This window comes from Corylus avellana, chromosome ca2 (assembly GCF_901000735.1).
Source record: "Corylus avellana chromosome ca2, CavTom2PMs-1.0".
Taxonomy (NCBI): domain Eukaryota; kingdom Viridiplantae; phylum Streptophyta; class Magnoliopsida; order Fagales; family Betulaceae; genus Corylus; species Corylus avellana.
The window spans coordinates 5,189,848-5,206,805 of record NC_081542.1 but is presented as its reverse complement, the minus strand read 5'-3'; the positions used below and the strand labels follow the sequence as shown (position 1 = coordinate 5,206,805).

Genomic DNA, 16,958 nt, shown 5'->3' with positions numbered 1-16,958 from the left:
AAATTTGGGTAAGAAATTGAAGAAGAAGGACTATGTTTGGTTACAGGTGTGAGTTATCTTACTTGAGTGCAAAGCTATTCCTATTCTAGTATAGGAATATGATATCCTAGTTTAGTTGTTATACCTGGAGCTGTTTGGTTACGGGAATAAGGTAATCCTTATCCCAACTTATGTAATATGAAAAAAAAAAAAAAAAAAAAAAAAGGGTGCTGTGTGTGGCGTGGATTGAGGAGAGAGAAAAGAAAGAAAAGAAAAGGGAGAAAAGAGATGGTGTCAGCCAAGTGAAAAAAAAAAAGAAAAAAAAAAGGAGAAGAAGCGGTCCAAGTGGACCATATCACGCGCGCCACGCGCCGGTCAGATTCGGTGCGCCGATCTGATAACCGCCCAAGTGGGCTCATTTCATTTTTTTTTTTTTGGCCCAAGTCGGCCCATTTTTAAGTTTGGCTCATAGTCAGCCTTGGCCCGTTGTCGGCCCTTTTTATTTTTGGCTCGTTGTCAGCCTTGGCCCGTTGTCGGCCCCTTTTATTTTTTGGCTCGTTGTCAGCCCTGGCCCGTTGTCGGCCCCTTTTGAAGTTTGGCTCGTTGTTAGCCCTGGCCCGTTGTCGGCCCATTTTGGAGTTTGGCCCGTTATCGGCCCTTTTGAATCTGCATTCACCAGCCACCTGCCGCCGTCGCTGGCTGCCCGCCAGCCTCTATCTCCTCCGACAGTCGTCATCATCTACGGCCCATTCCCCACCTCCACCACCGCCGTCATCATTATTTCGGATTTCAAACTCAAGGTTCCAAAATATTCCACCTTGAGTTTGAGAGGGGATGTTAGAATATATGGAAAATATATTATATTTTCCATATATTCCATAATTATGCTGATATTGAAATATTCTCTATTTATGGATTGATTGTAATCATATATTGAGATTGTAATCAAATCAAAGAGATTTGATTACCAAACTTGTATTTAGACATTACCCTATAAATAAGGACCTTTGTATTGTAGACAAATTAAGTTAATGAGCACAATGTAGCCCTTAGGGATATTCCGAGTGGTGGACGTAGGTGTCTAACACCGAACCACCCTTAAGTTCTTTGTGTTCATTCCCTCTTTTGCTTCCGCTATTATTCCCACATCATCATTATTTCAACAAGTGGCATTCAAATTTCTTTGATGAAGTGTGTTAGTATTTTCCCCCAGTCAGTGTCATCGTTTCGTTGTTGGAAAAGGGATTAGAAATAAAAATCGAAGCCTAAAAGAGTTTCGTTGTTCCCACCTTAACTCTTGGTTCAATTTGTGTTATCTACTGTTGGTCTCCTAAAAGAGTACAAAGGAAAACCATTTCAGAAATATAAAACTTCTCTGCCCTCCATTTTCTCAAGAACCAAACAGAGAGTAAAAGATTTTAAAACAAAGAAAAGTTTGAACAAAATTGGATGCTTTCTGGAACCTGGATCGCTCTCGGTATTCAACAAACTCGACTCCCCAGTAGCGATTGCAACAATCCGGAGGAGAGCTTCTCCACCCACAAAATTGTTTCTGGGAGGAAAAAATTAAAATCGAATTTCCACGATGTGGTTTGAATATTCCTTCTACTTTTCGAGAAAGAAGAAAGAGCCCTCCAACGCTTTCCCTTCTCATAACATTTGCACAAACCAAAACTCTAAATTGGAAAACAATCACGATTTGCTTAAAGTGCGATATCATCAAAAAAGTAAGAAGAAAGTAGCTTTCCATTGGATTTTTCAAATTTACCAACTACATCTATGCAACAAAAACTTCCGACCGCTAACACTGTTATACATATAAAAGAAAACAAGGACATTTAAGCTTTTTTGGGGGACTTGGAGGCTTTAGAGGACTTGTCAGAGTCAGCAGGAGCTGTCTTCTTGGGCAGCAAAATGGGGTTGATGTTTGGCAGAACTCCGCCGCTGGCAATGGTAACCCCTTGAAGCAGTTTCCCCAGTTCCTCGTCGTTCCTCACGGCCAACAGCACGTGCCTTGGGTTTATCCTGGTCTTCTTGTTGTCACGTGCCGCGTTTCCTGCCAGCTCCAAAACCTACACACCAAAAAAAAAAAAAAAAAAAAAAAAATTCAGACTCTTTTCTATTTGCTTTCTTTTGCATGTTCGCAGAGAGAGCTGTTTAGATGCTTAGAAAATGCAGGAAAAAGTGGATCTGAATTTGGGATATAAGATTTTTGCCTTCGCTTGAGAATAACCGAAAGTGTTTGGATCTGATATTCAAACATCCAATCTTATATCAGCAGCCAAACATAACTTCCAAAAGAAAAGGATCTAAAATCGTCATCACCTTTCCTCAGTCTCTCGGCAACCAAACACAGAAAATAAAAAATGCAGGACGCATCGGGAAAGAACAGATCCAAAAGTGCCTTTTGGGATCTGAGAGAGTACCTCAGCGGCGAGATATTCGAGTACGGCGGCAAGGTAAACGGGAGCCCCGGTGCCGGTTCTCTGAGCGTAGCGACCCTTTTTCAGGAACCGAGCGATACGACCAACGGGAAACTGTAGCCCCGCCTTGACCGACTTCGACACCGACTTCTTCCTCTCGCCACCTTTTCTTCCTCCGGCTCCCCTCCCCGACTTCGTGGTCTCCATTAAGAAAAGAACAACCTCAAACCTCTCTGAAGATCTTTGGAGGGAAACTGAATAAGCTTTGGAGCGTTTGTATTTTGAATTTTGGAGTGACGTTCACTATCGTGGGCGGTATTTCATTTATAGTAGGTGGGGGTTCGAGATTTGGGGGCCTTTGGGGGTTTGGATCGGACGGCTGGGAGATTGTTTGTTTGCCTTGTTGTATTCCAATGTTTGATCCAAAGGGTATGAGCTGTGACACGTCCGCGATCCGTGGGTTTTGGTTTCGGCCAATGGGGTGCTTTCTTCTAGAAAGATAAAATTTATGTGATATTGTGGGACGGGCCATGCTGGCAATCCGTGGGAGTTTTGGTTTTGGCCAATGGGGCTGCTTTTACTGGAATGACTAAGCAGCCCTGGCATACTTTGAGAATGACGGATGTACCCCTGAATTTGGTTCGAGTCTTTGAGTTTGAGGTAAGGGTTAGGCCAAGCTTAGCCAAAACTCATGTTTGAACCACATTAATTCACCTAATATCATAATATATTAATATCTACTCTAAATATTTAAAACAAAAAATTAACACCTCAAATAACAACAACCACCAACCATATCATCATCACCAACAAACTTTTTTTATTTTATTTTTATTTTTATAGGTAATCAAATTTTACTAAAGGGCACACCCAAATACACATAAAATGTATACAAGAAAACGAAAAAGAAAATCAAAAAATTCGTGGAAACTAAAAATGGCATTAAAACCTAGGTTACACACGCTAGGTGCTTCAACACATGTAGTCCTGCCTAGGCCTCTAATGACTGACACTTTGCCTTCGATATCAAAGGTTGGAGGCAATCTCAATTTATGGTACGCACAAGATTTACAACGCTCAACCAATTGGACAAGTTGGCCATGAGAATACGATTAGCAACTTGCTACGTGGCAAACATCTAGAGACCTTAGGATATGTATCTTAAAAAATATGGACTACATTAGGTGTCTCTTTTTAAAAGGATATGCTAGCTGTAGTTGACAAATAGCCTGTAAGTAAAAATAGTAAAACTTACTGAAAAGGCCAGGATATGCTAGCTGCAGTTGACAAAGAGCCTGTAAGCAAAAATAGTAAAACGTATTGCGCATCCAGGGAATCGAACCCTGGTCAGTACCGTGGGAGGGTACTATGATACCACTACACCAGATGCGCTTCACTTGATACAAAGGCTTGAACATTTATACCTAAAGAGAATATACATTTTTTCCTAAACTACCAAAATTGGTTAACGCCCTTCCTAAAGTAAGCAAAAAAATGACTAATTTTTTTTTTTAATAAGACTCAAATACTCTTATAAATTCGAGAAAAAAAAAAAAAGAGTTCCCTTAACGGGTGCAAGAGCCAGGAGGTATGATGTGATGTTGAGCTCACCACTCGCAAGATGGCTTCAAGCCTTAGCAAGCTTGGCATTCGAAAGGGAGATCGTGTCATGCTTTTTTAAAGGCTAGGCATGCGGATACATATGCAATTATTGGCGCATTATGCGGTTCTTACTTTCGATAACCACATATGCATCATGTAGTTACTAATAATTATTCGTGTCATCATTGTTGTTATTAACCTCAATTATTATATCGTTATGTGCATATTAGGTAATAAACATTTTTAGCCTTTATTAAGGCATATTTTAAACAATTTTAAAAATATTTTGTCTCGTGTTTTGGCATGTTTTAGAACACTAGCAACAACTTTTTTTTTTTTAATTTATTTTTCTAAATTCAAGGAATCAAAGTATTTTCACTTTCTATTCAAATACACTTCATAATAGTTTCTCTTTATTTTTCTGTATTCAACCAAATTGTACATTAATACATACATTGTGCGCTTTAAGAAATTCAAAAACAAAAAATAATTTCAATGGCCGTGATTTTGCTTCTATATATCCTTCTTCGAAGGATTCACAAATCCGGGTTTTAGCTTTTCCCAATGGGGTTTTTGCAGCTTAAGAGAGAAAGAAAGCTAGAAGAAGAACTAATGTGCTTTCGTTGGAATGACTAAGCAGCCCTAATATTTGTCCATAATATATGGAGTATTTAATCATTTGAATTTGTCAAAATATATGAACCACCCACCAATAAATGTCAAATTACAATATGAATTATCAGATAATTTAGACAAAGTGTTGTACAAAACCAATGAATATATATATACCTTTATGCATTGTTTTGACTATATAAAATCAATTGAAATATTGGATTCTTCGCCATGATCAACTTTATCAGGGAAAGAGGTAATGATCTTCATTTGGATTCTTCTCAAATGAACAGCGAACTCCATTGCCTCATTCATGGCAGCTCGAGCAGCAGCCAATGCCTCCTCAAGCTCCTTATTGATCAAGTAATATGTGCATATTTGGCTTAGAATCCGGTCGTGTCTTTCTTGGAACCTTTGCACTCTTTCTTCAGCATGTTCCAAGGCCTCCCCAATGAGCCTTAGTTTCTCTGCTGTGATTTGTTGCCGATGCCATCTCTTCAAGTTAGGCACACAGAAGAAGAATGAGGCTGAGAAGCCCACAATGGCAAAAACGATGCCACCATAATCCATGAATTCTTTTTTATTTATTTATTTTTTATTATTATCATTTTGTTTGCTGAATATATGAAAGAAACTATGTAGTGTCTTGGGATTCTTTGCTTGGATTGAGGGGGGCTACAAATTACTTTTCTCTCTTTTATTACGTGGGACCATTATTGGGTGCTTCCATGCCTCATCACGAAGAAAAATCTTTATATATGTTTTTCCTTTATTTTGCAAGGTATGGTACTTAATTAATGGCAAAGTCTCTCTCTCTCTCCCCAAAGAAAAAGGCTGGTGATTTAAATTAACAAAATGATTAATGTCAATATTAAAATCAAAGCAAAATTCAATTTGCAAACCCACCTTGATGCGGATCCAAATTTCCCATTATTAAGCCCAAAGGGGAGCAATGAATAATAACAAGATAGTGAGAGAGGGTTTTCATTGCCTATGCAAAAGAACAAGGATCATCTTCGATTAGTTATATTTGAGGGATATTTTTGTCTCACAAAAAGTAAAAAGACAAAAAGTTACCCCTTAAATATAACTAACCGGATACTCTTCACTTCATTTGAACTAAAGAGGATTTTGTTTCCATGCAAAAGATCCAACAGGTAGACCTCTTGTTCAGCTCCCTACTCGAACAAGAGAGAGCTCTTCTCACGTACCTCTACCGGTAGAGAAAGAATTCTCAATTACAATAACATGTTTGTCCCTTCGTTGCACCTCCTATCACAATCGTCCAAAATGTTTTCCTTCAATTCTCTAGATATTACTACTTCCTTCTCTATTACCAAAGTTAAGTTTGAAGTGAACAAGTTTCTGTAATTGATTTCAAATTCAATATGCGGTTATGTACCAAACTCTGCGCTTTCCAATTTCAAGCATTGATATCTAACCATCAAAACAACTCAATTGTACATTCAATACATATACTGTACGCTTCAACAAATTCAATGGCCTTGATTAGTCACTTGTATTTTGATAATTTTGCTTCTATCCTTCCTCGAACAGTTCTTGAAGATGGGTTCTGTTTGTTTGATTTTCTACCGTGTGACTTTCGTGGTGCTCGACGCTTTTGTTTCCGTGAACCACGTGCCCCATCCAGCTTTCTATTCGGTTGCACTTGCATTCTCTCTAAGCGTTGACGACGGATCTCAGGATCTGCCCAGCCTCTTCCCCATTCTGCAAAAGATGAATAAGACTTGGGCTTGCTCACTGAGAGCAGCATATCTGCTTCAGGATAAACATTGAAAGGTTGCTCCCTACTAGATTGCAAAAACTCCAAGCCAAGTTTTGTTGGCGCTGGGAATTTAATCTGAACATGAATCTGCACAAGATAATGCAGTTAAAAATAATGGCACACAAGGGCTAGCAACATACAGGCACAAATAGGCAACACCATATGCACAGGGCACAATCAGATGTGCAAACATTGCTCACAGTTTTAGACGTGTGCGCATACTTCCCGATACAAGGTAGAACAACTAGTTAACTATTTTTGACACTAGTTGGATTGTACAAGGGATGGACATTTACGATCTTCAACCTACTAATTTTGGTTTAGAAAACAACTATAAGAAAGTAAGAGTTCACGTTGTTGCATGACATCCACGACCCAATATATTTAGTCCCCATAGTGTCTTGAATCTGAAGAAATATATCAGTGCAAGGATGAGCATAAAAATGGCCCAAAGCCCGGATTTTGTTTTAGGTGCTGTAAAAAGACTACATTTTCAATAGTCCAAAATTAATTTCAATTTTTTTATGCTGTACTTTTTTTTATAGCACCTTAAGCCAAATCCACCGGATGAAAACTCAACGAAACCAGAAGCCAGACTAGCCTAGCCCGTCCATGTAATTCCCTTGGGATAAGACCTCCCAAGGTGTTGCCTCTCCCTTGATCAACTATATCAACTAAAAATTGCAACTGGAAAAGGAAAAACTCATTTTCCAATTGTATACCTTGTTATCTGCCTCTCGGATGTACCCTTTATCTTCCATAATTCGTGCAAGACCTTGCCACCAACGCAGATCAGTTGCCACAAATTTTTGAGACTGTACATGGTCATGAGATGAAAAAATAGCAAACAGCAACAATTTGAGAAAAATGTCTTATACGCCATATCAAAAAATCTGACACATGTTTCCACAGAGAGAGAGAGACAGAGAGAGAGAGAGAGAGAGAGAAAGAGTTGACTTAGCATCACCTGCTCCCTTATTTTACTGACAAGCACTCTGAGGTTTGGCATTTCTGTAGATCTCCGTTGCTTAATGTCAGTGCACATGGTATCATCATATAACCCATCCATGAAACTGCTCTTATCCTGAAATTCAACACAAATCTCATTTTAAAATAATATTAATTAACAACCCTCCCTCCAAAAGCACATATTACGTCCATACACTGCTTAGAATTTCAATACTACAAGTATTGTACTTAGCAGGTTGGCAATAAGTTCTCAAGATGGGTATTAGCATTTAGCTGACCAAAGTGTTTCCCAGACAGAATATCCACACATACATGTGTAATTTTTACATACACGCATGCAGATATGTATGCATGCATTTGTGCATGTGCAGACCATGGTAGAAAAATAGGATGCCAAAACATATCAAGAACGATCAAATCACCTATTCATCAGATGGTCAATGGCATAGTGTCTGGCAGCTATATTGCCATGCTAAAACCAAATATTTATGACAAAAAACGTAGTATCTTGACTCAACTGAAATAAGCATGACCATTACTTACATAATGAGCTGCAATAACCTGCATCAAAAGATCAGCCTCCTCTTTCAAATTCTGCATTTCAGGAGGTCCATCAACGCAAACATCACACCTGCATATTAGATGAGGTTATCCCATATAGACCATCATTACAGAAGGGATTACTAACCATGGCAATGGAGCAGACTCATTGCTTAATATTTACAAATAATAATTACAATATTCCTACCCTGAAATTTTACTAGAAAAATTATCAACAGATCCAACAGAAGAAAGGAAGCATTACGTACAATAGACACTTCTCCCTTAAATCCTCCCCAAAGTACTCCACAAGTGTCTGAGCCCGACAGCAAGAAGTATTCACGCCATATCTGCAATTTTATCTTTGTAATAAACTGTTCAAGAAGAGGAAAAAAAAAAATGGCTGCAAGGAAATGCAACTGTCACTAACCTGAAGCAGTCAGATAGCATCTTATATGCTTTTTTAGTCTGATCTTCATTTCTTTTATTCGGCAAGAGTGATGGCACTCGTGTTTGGTTTGCATATAGAGCTGCTTGGCAAAAACATAACAGATTCTATTTAACTTTTTTCTATATATGAATGATAAAACACCACAATATATTTGTTTTTATGTTTACAGCACTGCATTTCTTTATCTAGACTTCACAACACAAACCATTCTCCACAAAGCAATACAAGGTGAAAAAGAAATTAAAACAAAAGGGCATGTGGGAGCCGCAAGCACATAGAAGAAACTGTGGACTAAGAATTTCAATTATATTTAGGAATAAATACACAATTTAACAAAAAAAAAGAACTTACTGCATTCTGCTAATTTCCCATCCCTGCCAGCTCGACCTGCTTCTTGATAATATGCCTCCAAACTCTGTAAGCAAACTAATGGTTAAAAGAAGTTCACGCTACCAAAAAAATGATTTTTTTTTTAACAAAACACAAATTTGGCAGGCAGAAGAGCATGCAAATTTCCACACTATTTTTTGTATGAATGCAAATTTCCACACTAATAAACAGATATTCAGGTGATATGTAACAGTTAGTGCACAAGTCTACGAACAAATAATGGCGAAACCCAGTAAACATTGCACCCAAGTCAAATTTAAGAGATCACCTGTGGCCAACCATAATGGACAATTCTTCGGACATTTAATTTGTCAATCCCCATTCCAAAAGCAATTGTTGCAACAACAACCTGCAGGTGACAGGTAACAGTATAGATGAGTACAAATTGAAGTTTCCTATCGCCACAATATTCTTGTGAAATAAACAGAACAAACGAAATAGAATAAGGCCATTGCCCTCTGTGGGCAGATATAGCATTAACAGGTGTAGAGCTTTAGTTTCCTTGAGCCAACAATGGAATACAAATGTTATAAGACCATCAGCAATCTCTGTTGATGAATTAGATTTTAAATTGAATTGATTTATACTCGCAAAAAGTAAACATTGTATTAATAACTAGAAAAATCTATATCTAAAATGGACGAGTCTTACCATCTTCTTGAACACATTTTTGTCTGACCAAGCTTGAAATCATATTTAAACAATCTCATCATCAGGTAGTATGGAAATATTTAAGCATAGGTGTACTGAATTTACAGTAATATATCAGAAAATTCTATAGACACTATTTATGCTCAACACTAAAATCCTAAATTCTGATTTGGAAGCAGAACTCGACTCTTAATTGAGAAAATACAGATATAATGAGTATTCTCTTCAACTAAAAATTACCATTTACATAGATTTATCTAGGACACTCCTCAAGATATGCGATGGCCAAAGACCAAGCATGACATATATAAAAACAGTTTTTCTTTGTTCTTCGATTAGCATGCTACATGCAACTGGTGAATCTTGAATCTTGAACCATGGCCCTGCCCTTCACCCTATTTTTACAAGAGGAGAAGCCACTTTTCAAGCTATAGCTGATTGAGAAGTTGGTTAGTTATTCAACATGATATCTATGGACGCATGAAACCATCTCGGCTTTTCCACTTTCAGTAATCTCTATGAAGAATGAAAGTCCATACCTCTAAAGAGTTTTCATGAAATTCCTTGTGAACCCGCCTTAAATGTGATTTTGGCAACTGGGGAGAGAAATAAGCACAAATGAGAGGCACATTAGGACAATTACAAAAAAATAAAAGAAAAGAATATTAGCAAGCAAGGCTCAAAATTACATGAAAATCAAGAGATGTCCGCCTGATTTCCCTGTCTATGGATGTTTCCTTACCATTATGGATTCCACACAACCAATTTTTGGCACTAAATTGTAATGCCCCCGAGACCCCCCACCCCCCCGAAAAAAAAAAAAAAAGGCCCAATAAGAAAATGAGGTTCAGAAATTAGGAGAACCACATGTTTCTGTTAAAATAATTCTTTTCAGGCTAAGGGGTTGCCTTAGTGGACAGTTAGAGTTAGAAAACAACATCATATGGTAAGTTGGTTATAGACCTCATATTATGCATATGAATAAACTTCTAGTAATTGCCATATGGAATACATACCGAAGCATTATAAGCAGCAGCTTTCACACCAAACCCACAAAGATATTTTGTGATCCTCAATGTTTCTTTTCTAGTAGGAACATATATAATAGTTAGTCCTTGCTCTAAAGGCTCACGCAGAAGTCTTAGTCTTTCTTCTGGTTTGTTTGGTGGATCAATTGTCTCAGATAGCCCACCCAAATCCCAGCATGCAGGAGGAGATTGTCCAGAGAATTCACCAAAGGCAACTGCAGGAATAAAAGCGATTGACATGTTGTGAAAAATCATCAATTTAGAACGAACTTGAAAGTTTGGTGATAAAACATAGTTAACATTTCATTCTTGAAATTTCTTTCAGGTTCTACTTTACTTATTACAGTATCTATTAGTCAAACAACAGAGAATATGAACAGAAGAAAAAACAAATTAAGAAAAAATTTATTTAAAAATAAAAAATAAATAAAAAATAAAAACCAGAAGGCTCATACCATCCCAATCATCCACACCCTGAAAAATGTCAACATCATTTTCCAAATATTCAACTGACATTTCTTTTCCCTTTGAAGCTATTGAACCATTTTCCTTCACTGCATATACTTCTTCATCATCACTGCCAGAATAGGAATCCTCAATGTTGTCCAAATCATTTGGAGAACTTCTATCTGCCTCAGATATACTACCATTCTCAGAGCCATCAGATGCATCATCTAATTCTTGTGAGATTACAGTCTGTTTCTTGCCAGCACTCTTTCTCTTTCTGACATATATGTCTATCAGTTCACGGAAATCCTTCTCATAGGAAGATGGTGACGATGTTCTACTATGTTTTACCTGTAAATGGCAGTAAGTGAATTATAGGGATTTCTTCAATAACAATTGTGGACGTTATAATCAGACACGAAGTATAATGAAGCAAATAAGAGTTAAATCAAATAATAATTGAACAACAGTCCATCAGGAAAACCTTAGAATTTCCTCTTCTCCTAATTGAAAACTGCATTGCAAGGATCAATCTAGAAAGAGGAATGCTAGGTTTACAAACAAATTTTACAAAAAAACTTTTACAACATGATTGGAAAAGAGATAAATTCAACTTTTGAGAAACCCAATCATATTGTGCCACATCATGTTGTAAAAGTTTTTTTGTAAAATTTGTTTGTAAGCCTAGCATTTTTCATCTAGAAATCATAAATCTCAGAGAACACACTGAATGAGCACATAAAGGTATAACAAAAAACCTAACCAAAAACCGAAGATTTGGCCGGAAAAATGAAGTAAGCACAGTCTTTGTTTCCCTTGACATGCGTAGAGACTTGAGAATGTCTTCTCGAACCTGTGTTGTGGCAGTAGCAGTCAATGCCATCAGCGGTATATCAAATTTCAAGAATTTTAAACTGCTAGCACTGAAGTTCTCTCGTAATAAAGACAATCGCCTGAAACATCAGTATATATAAGTCAATTAATTGTGACAACTCTAATCATCTAATACAAGAAATAGATTGATAAGCCTAAAAGGAGTGGACGATAAAACGTCAAAGGCACAGAAAAGACAAACAATATATAATTGGCTAAACAAGGTGAACAATAAATAATAAATAGAAACTAACTCAAACTAAGTAGATATGGGACTTCTACTTATCAAAAAAAAAAAAAAAACATAGATATGGGACTTCTCGTTATCTTATTAAAAAAAGTTGCTAGCAGGGTATTTTAGATTGGATTAACTATGATCAGACTCACTTGCCTTCATGTGAATAACATGCATGGCTGAGCCATTTATTGTTAGTTATAGTAACATATTAGTAATGAAGCAATAACATGCAATGATTATAATCAAATCCAACCACTGCTTCTAAATGTTAAAAAGGACATCTCGGCCAGAAGGGAAAGCACAAACCTGTAATCAGGCCGAAAATCATGGCCCCACTTAGAAACACAATGGACTTCATCAATTGCAAACAAAGCAATTCCACGACTTTCCGCAAGCCTCTGAAGTGGTTTTATCAATCTGTGGCAGCATAGATTGTATTTTTAATTATGGAAACACCTCTGTAAAATAGTTGTTACATATTATACATCTTTTCTTTTACCTTAAAGCTGTCTCTGGGCAACTATATATTATGCTATACATGCCTTGCATCGCTTTCTGTTCCACAGTACTGTCGGGTTGCCCAGATCCAAGAAAGCAAGCAGACACCCCGTGTTTGGCTAGTTTTAAGCACTGATCATGCATCAAGCTAATCAAGGGTGAAATAACCACTACAACCTTCCCTGTTAATAATGCTGGAATCTGGAAACACAGTGATTTCCCTGTAGAAAAGTGATTGCGTTCAACTACTTAGCACCCATCCAAAACAATAGGAATGGGTAAAGACAAAGATATAGTTGAACAAGGAAGATTACCAGACCCTGTTGCTGCAAGGACAAGACAGTCTTGGTGAGCTAACCAAGCAGCCAAGGCTTCCTTTTGGAAATTTTTTAAGGATGAATAACCAAAATGCTTTTGCAAGAGACTGGTAACTTTCTTCTCCCAATCTGATCCAATTTCCAACTCTCGAGGGCAATCAACTAGAAATGGCTCTACCTCAGATTTAAAGTTACGACCAATACCAGAAAGATCTTTAGGTTCTTCTACACAAGAAGGCAATACGTTTGATCCCAAAACCAACACATCAGATAGAACATCAACCCTGTTCCGTTTGGGTCTAGCTGTGAATTGGAAATGGTTCAGTATGCTAGACTGGCGTGTTTGACTTGAAGGATGCAAGGAGGACAAGGCTCTTTTTTGCACAGCCTTGCCATTGCTTGTGGAACAGGTGGAACTAATTGATGTACCCCCACTATTTCTACGAGGACCATTCAAGACATACTCAAGTGCATCATCCAAAGATGACCCTTTTGCTTTTACAGCTTCTGTGACAGCGGAATGCTCAAATCCCATTTCAATTAGTCTTTCGATGACTTGATTAGAAGATATATCATCGCCATCCATGGTATGAAAATGTTCTCTGATGAAAAAAAAATAAGAACCAAAAGTCAAGCTTGCAACAACAACAAAAACATTGGATGGTTGGGAAAAGTTTTAATCTCCTGATAGAACACAGTAACTTATCAACCCTGCTCTGTTTGGGTCTAGCTGCAAATTGGAAATGGTTTAGTATGCTAGACTGACAGCAAGAACAACAAAAGTGGATGATTGGGAAAAGTTTCAATCTACAGAAATGTCCAATCAGCTCCATATAGAAACTCTAACAAATCAAGCTTTAGATTCAAATGAATTTTATGGAAATAAGGCAACTGACAAATTCATAACTCAAAGATGTCTTTCATATGACAACTAAATTTTTTAGCAAAAGCAACATTGTCTTAGTCTTGTCTTCACAAGATACTATAAATCAGGGGAAAAAAAAGTGCTGGCTAAACATACATTTTCAAATTTTACAGGAAAGGAAAAAAATTAATAAAGAGGGTCAATAAGAGAATTTTTCGTGGAATATCAGAGATAATGCAGGTCCTAAATAGCAAGGAATTCAAATATCACCTAGAATTCATTGAAAAAATTTAAAATAAAAAAAAGATTGACCATAACTCCAGCACTAATTTCAAATGAATGACAAAATGTGCAATTGAGACTTAGTAATCTATGCATGTAACTCTAAGCCTATAGAAGGCAGAGCAGCAAATCAGAATCCAAAACCCCAAGATATAACTCCGATCGAAAGAAAAATAAAAAATAAAGCTTAAGATTTGTAGTGCAAGTGATCTAAACTGAACAAAAAAACAAGGCATAAAAGCAAAAGATATTAATAAATTAATAAAATTCAATCCAATCTTTGCCCAGCCAAGTTTTTTGTTTTCATTTTTTTTTTTTAAAAAAAATTATAAGTAATTAGCCCCAAGGGTAGACCTCCCCTTCTTCAAGGGTGGTCCTCAACCGATTGAGCGCCAGAAACGGGGGCGGGGGGGTGTGCAATGACCGCTGCACCCCTTGGGATGAAACAACCTAAATGTTAAGATTTCAAAATTTATTCCCTGTTATTTTCCTCCACTTGCTTAGCAGCCAAACGGAGTCACCAAAACCCTTTCGTAATCTCAACTCAACAAACTATTAAAATCTAATGAAGCACAATGCCAAACTCCTACATGAAAAATACTCGTCAGATGGTGAAAAGTTCTAAACTTTTATTTATTTATTTATTTTAATTTTCCTTATTTTTCCTCTCCTCCATTTTCTCAGCAACCAAACGATGCAGTGGCGTAAAACAAAAAAGAAAAAAATAAAAAAGAGATCAACCATTCTAATTTCAGTTTTATCAAACCCAAGAATATATCAAAGGAGAGATAAATACAGATAATATTCGAGATTATTACATAAGAAAAAAAGTCAACCAGAAGCTTACATAAAAAATATAATCAGAAAATTTGAAACACACACCAGAGACAGAGAGAGGAAAGTTGTGCCCAATGCTGAGGTTTTTCCCGCCAGAGCGGAAGAAATTTCGGAGTCGGGGTTTGCAGTTGGGTCAGAGTGAACGCATTTTCACACTTTTACACTCTCTCTATTCAAAAATTAAACGCCGCCGTATGGTTAGACGTCGGGACTCAACGTTCTAGGGGTTTGAAATAACGGCCTAGCAGCATACGGCCGAAAAACAGGACGACCCAAACTATTATTTTTGCTTTTTCTTTTAATTAATTATTTATCTTAGGTGACGTAAATAAAAGATTTTAGCTTAGGTTGTTAAAAAAAAACAAAAAACAAAAAACAAAACAAAAAAACTAAGGAAAAAAAAATCATATTTAGTCCTTGCAGCTTTCAATAATAAGGTCCTTAGGTTTTGCCCACATTTAAAATATATCCATATGTCATTTTACAGTAAAATGCAATGTCATATCAACAAGTGTTGAGTCATGAATTAAAAAAATAAATAAAATTTTTTTTAAAAAAAAAAAGACCCCCAAAAAATCATTGACATGTGTTAAATCACATATTGTCCAAAAAGTTTAAGCTAATAGGAAGAGATGGGGCTCAACATGTGTAATATTTAATTAAAATGAGATAAATTAACAGAGTCAAGGTTTGATCTGAGGACCTTTGGCCCTGACACCATGTTAACTCACCAGTTTTTTCAAAAGTTTAAGCTAATAGGAAAATGTAAATTTAATCCCTTAATCAATACTTTAACAACATGACATGTAGAACTTAAAGAAACACAAAACCTGAGAACTTAAAGAGCAAACCACAATAACAAAATACTATGGTTCTGTCGGTGTGCCATTGCATTAAGATGTTGAGATAGATATTGGCATATTGCTTTGTCAAATGAAACACATGTGACATATGACAATTGCCAATTCTTACAATAAAGTGATAAAGTGATATATTTTAAACTTAAACAAAACCTAAAGACTTTATTAGTGGAAATAAAAACCCAATGACTAAATTAATATCATGACAACCTAAGAATCAAATATGATTTTTTTCTTTCAAATAATAATACTATATATTACATTTTTATCCACAATAATTCTAAAATAATGATGTGGCAATTTCAATCGATCCTTAGATTAGTCATTGTTAACAAATATATATATATATATATATATATATATATCCAAAGTGTTGAATGGTTATGCAAGATTAGTACCGTATGATAATTATGAAATAAAAATTTAGTTTATAGCGTTACTTTTCAAATATGTTGTATTTTTTAAACGATGTTGTAGATTTGATTCAAATTTTTTTTTGTAAGAGAAAGAGAGTGAAATTAAATATACTATATATAATAAAAAGTATAGTTTAGAATTGCAACAAATAAGTGTTAAACCCCGCAAAATATAATGGGTTATATACTAAATACCCCATATGGTTTCATAACTTTATTTTTTCTCCTTTAAGGTTTTACTTTTATCATAGGAGGTCCATGTGGTTTTGATAATAGACCAAATTAGGCATTATGTCAGTTGACTTAACGAAATTTCACGTGGACCAATCAAATATTAACACGTGGCACCTACTTAATTTTTTTAAATTAAAAAAAAAGTATTTTTTTTTTTAAAAAAAAAGGAAAAAAAAAATTGAGAGTGGCTTGGCCTCCCCCTTTAGCCATGGGGGTGGCCTGATCACCCCCATCTGGCCGGATGGGGGTGGCCTAAACCACCCCCAGTGGGTACTAAGCCACCCCCTTGGCTCCAACGAGGTGGCCGAGCCACCCCCATCCGGCCAGATGAGGGTGGCTCGGCCCTCCAATTTTTTTTCTTTTTTATTTAAAAAAAAAACATTTTTTTTTAAAAAAATTTTTAAAATTAAGTGGGTGCCACGTGCCAACATTTGATTAGTTCACGTGAAATTCCATTAAGTCAACTAATGACTAATTTGGTCTATTATCAAAATCACATGGGTCTTCTGTGATAAAAATGAAAACCTAGGAAAAAAAAAATAAAGTTATGAAACTCCAGAGGTATTTAGTATTTAACCCAAATATAATTAAGTGAAACGTGCGTTGAAAGAAAAAAGAAGTGAAACGTGCATTTACGTGTTTAATACGTTTAGGTTTTTT

The 16,958-nt window shown here is 36.4% G+C and overlaps 2 protein-coding genes and 1 non-coding gene across 3 annotated transcripts; all 3 read right to left on the bottom strand.

The window, feature by feature from the left end:
- Window positions 1-1,677: 1,677 nt before the first annotated feature.
- Window positions 1,678-2,694, bottom strand: LOC132170705 (histone H2A.1-like). The gene is made up of 2 exons (XM_059581786.1): window positions 2,406-2,694; window positions 1,678-2,051 (listed from the first exon to the last, which is right to left on the bottom strand). The coding sequence occupies exons 1-2, from the start codon at window positions 2,607-2,609 to the stop codon at window positions 1,818-1,820; spliced, it is 438 nt and encodes a 145-aa protein (XP_059437769.1). The 5' UTR covers window positions 2,610-2,694; the 3' UTR covers window positions 1,678-1,817.
- Window positions 2,695-3,723: 1,029 nt separating this feature from the next.
- On the bottom strand, window positions 3,724-3,794 carry TRNAG-CCC (transfer RNA glycine (anticodon CCC)). Its single transcript has one exon. It is a non-coding gene; the product is annotated as a tRNA-Gly (tRNA).
- Window positions 3,795-5,987: 2,193 nt separating this feature from the next.
- On the bottom strand, window positions 5,988-14,978 carry LOC132170916 (ATP-dependent DNA helicase Q-like SIM). The gene is made up of 16 exons (XM_059582071.1): window positions 14,834-14,978; window positions 12,802-13,406; window positions 12,489-12,708; window positions 12,296-12,406; window positions 11,642-11,831; window positions 10,887-11,229; window positions 10,420-10,646; window positions 9,943-9,999; window positions 9,021-9,101; window positions 8,714-8,777; window positions 8,342-8,441; window positions 8,181-8,261; window positions 7,915-8,002; window positions 7,370-7,486; window positions 7,125-7,217; window positions 5,988-6,489 (listed from the first exon to the last, which is right to left on the bottom strand). The coding sequence occupies exons 2-16, from the start codon at window positions 13,388-13,390 to the stop codon at window positions 6,130-6,132; spliced, it is 2,721 nt and encodes a 906-aa protein (XP_059438054.1). The 5' UTR covers window positions 13,391-13,406; window positions 14,834-14,978; the 3' UTR covers window positions 5,988-6,129.
- Between the last annotated feature and the right edge of the window lie 1,980 nt (window positions 14,979-16,958).

Bases quoted from the DNA above. Each gene is read 5' to 3' on its own strand.
- LOC132170705 (XM_059581786.1), bottom strand. From the start codon at position 2,609: ATGGAGACCACGAAGTCGGGGAGGGGAGCCGGAGGAAGAAAAGGTGGC. The intron at 2,052-2,405 runs GTACTCTCTCAG...TTTGGTGTGTAG, and splicing joins TCGAATATCTCGCCGCTGAG to GTTTTGGAGCTGGCAGGAAA.
- LOC132170916 (XM_059582071.1), bottom strand. From the start codon at position 13,390: ATGGATGGCGATGATATATCTTCTAATCAAGTCATCGAAAGACTAATT. The intron at 8,442-8,713 runs GTAAGTTCTTTT...TTTGCCAAGCAG, and splicing joins TGGGAAATTAGCAGAATGCA to CTCTATATGCAAACCAAACA. The intron at 7,218-7,369 runs GTGATGCTAAGT...GACCATGTACAG, and splicing joins TCAGTAAAATAAGGGAGCAG to TCTCAAAAATTTGTGGCAAC.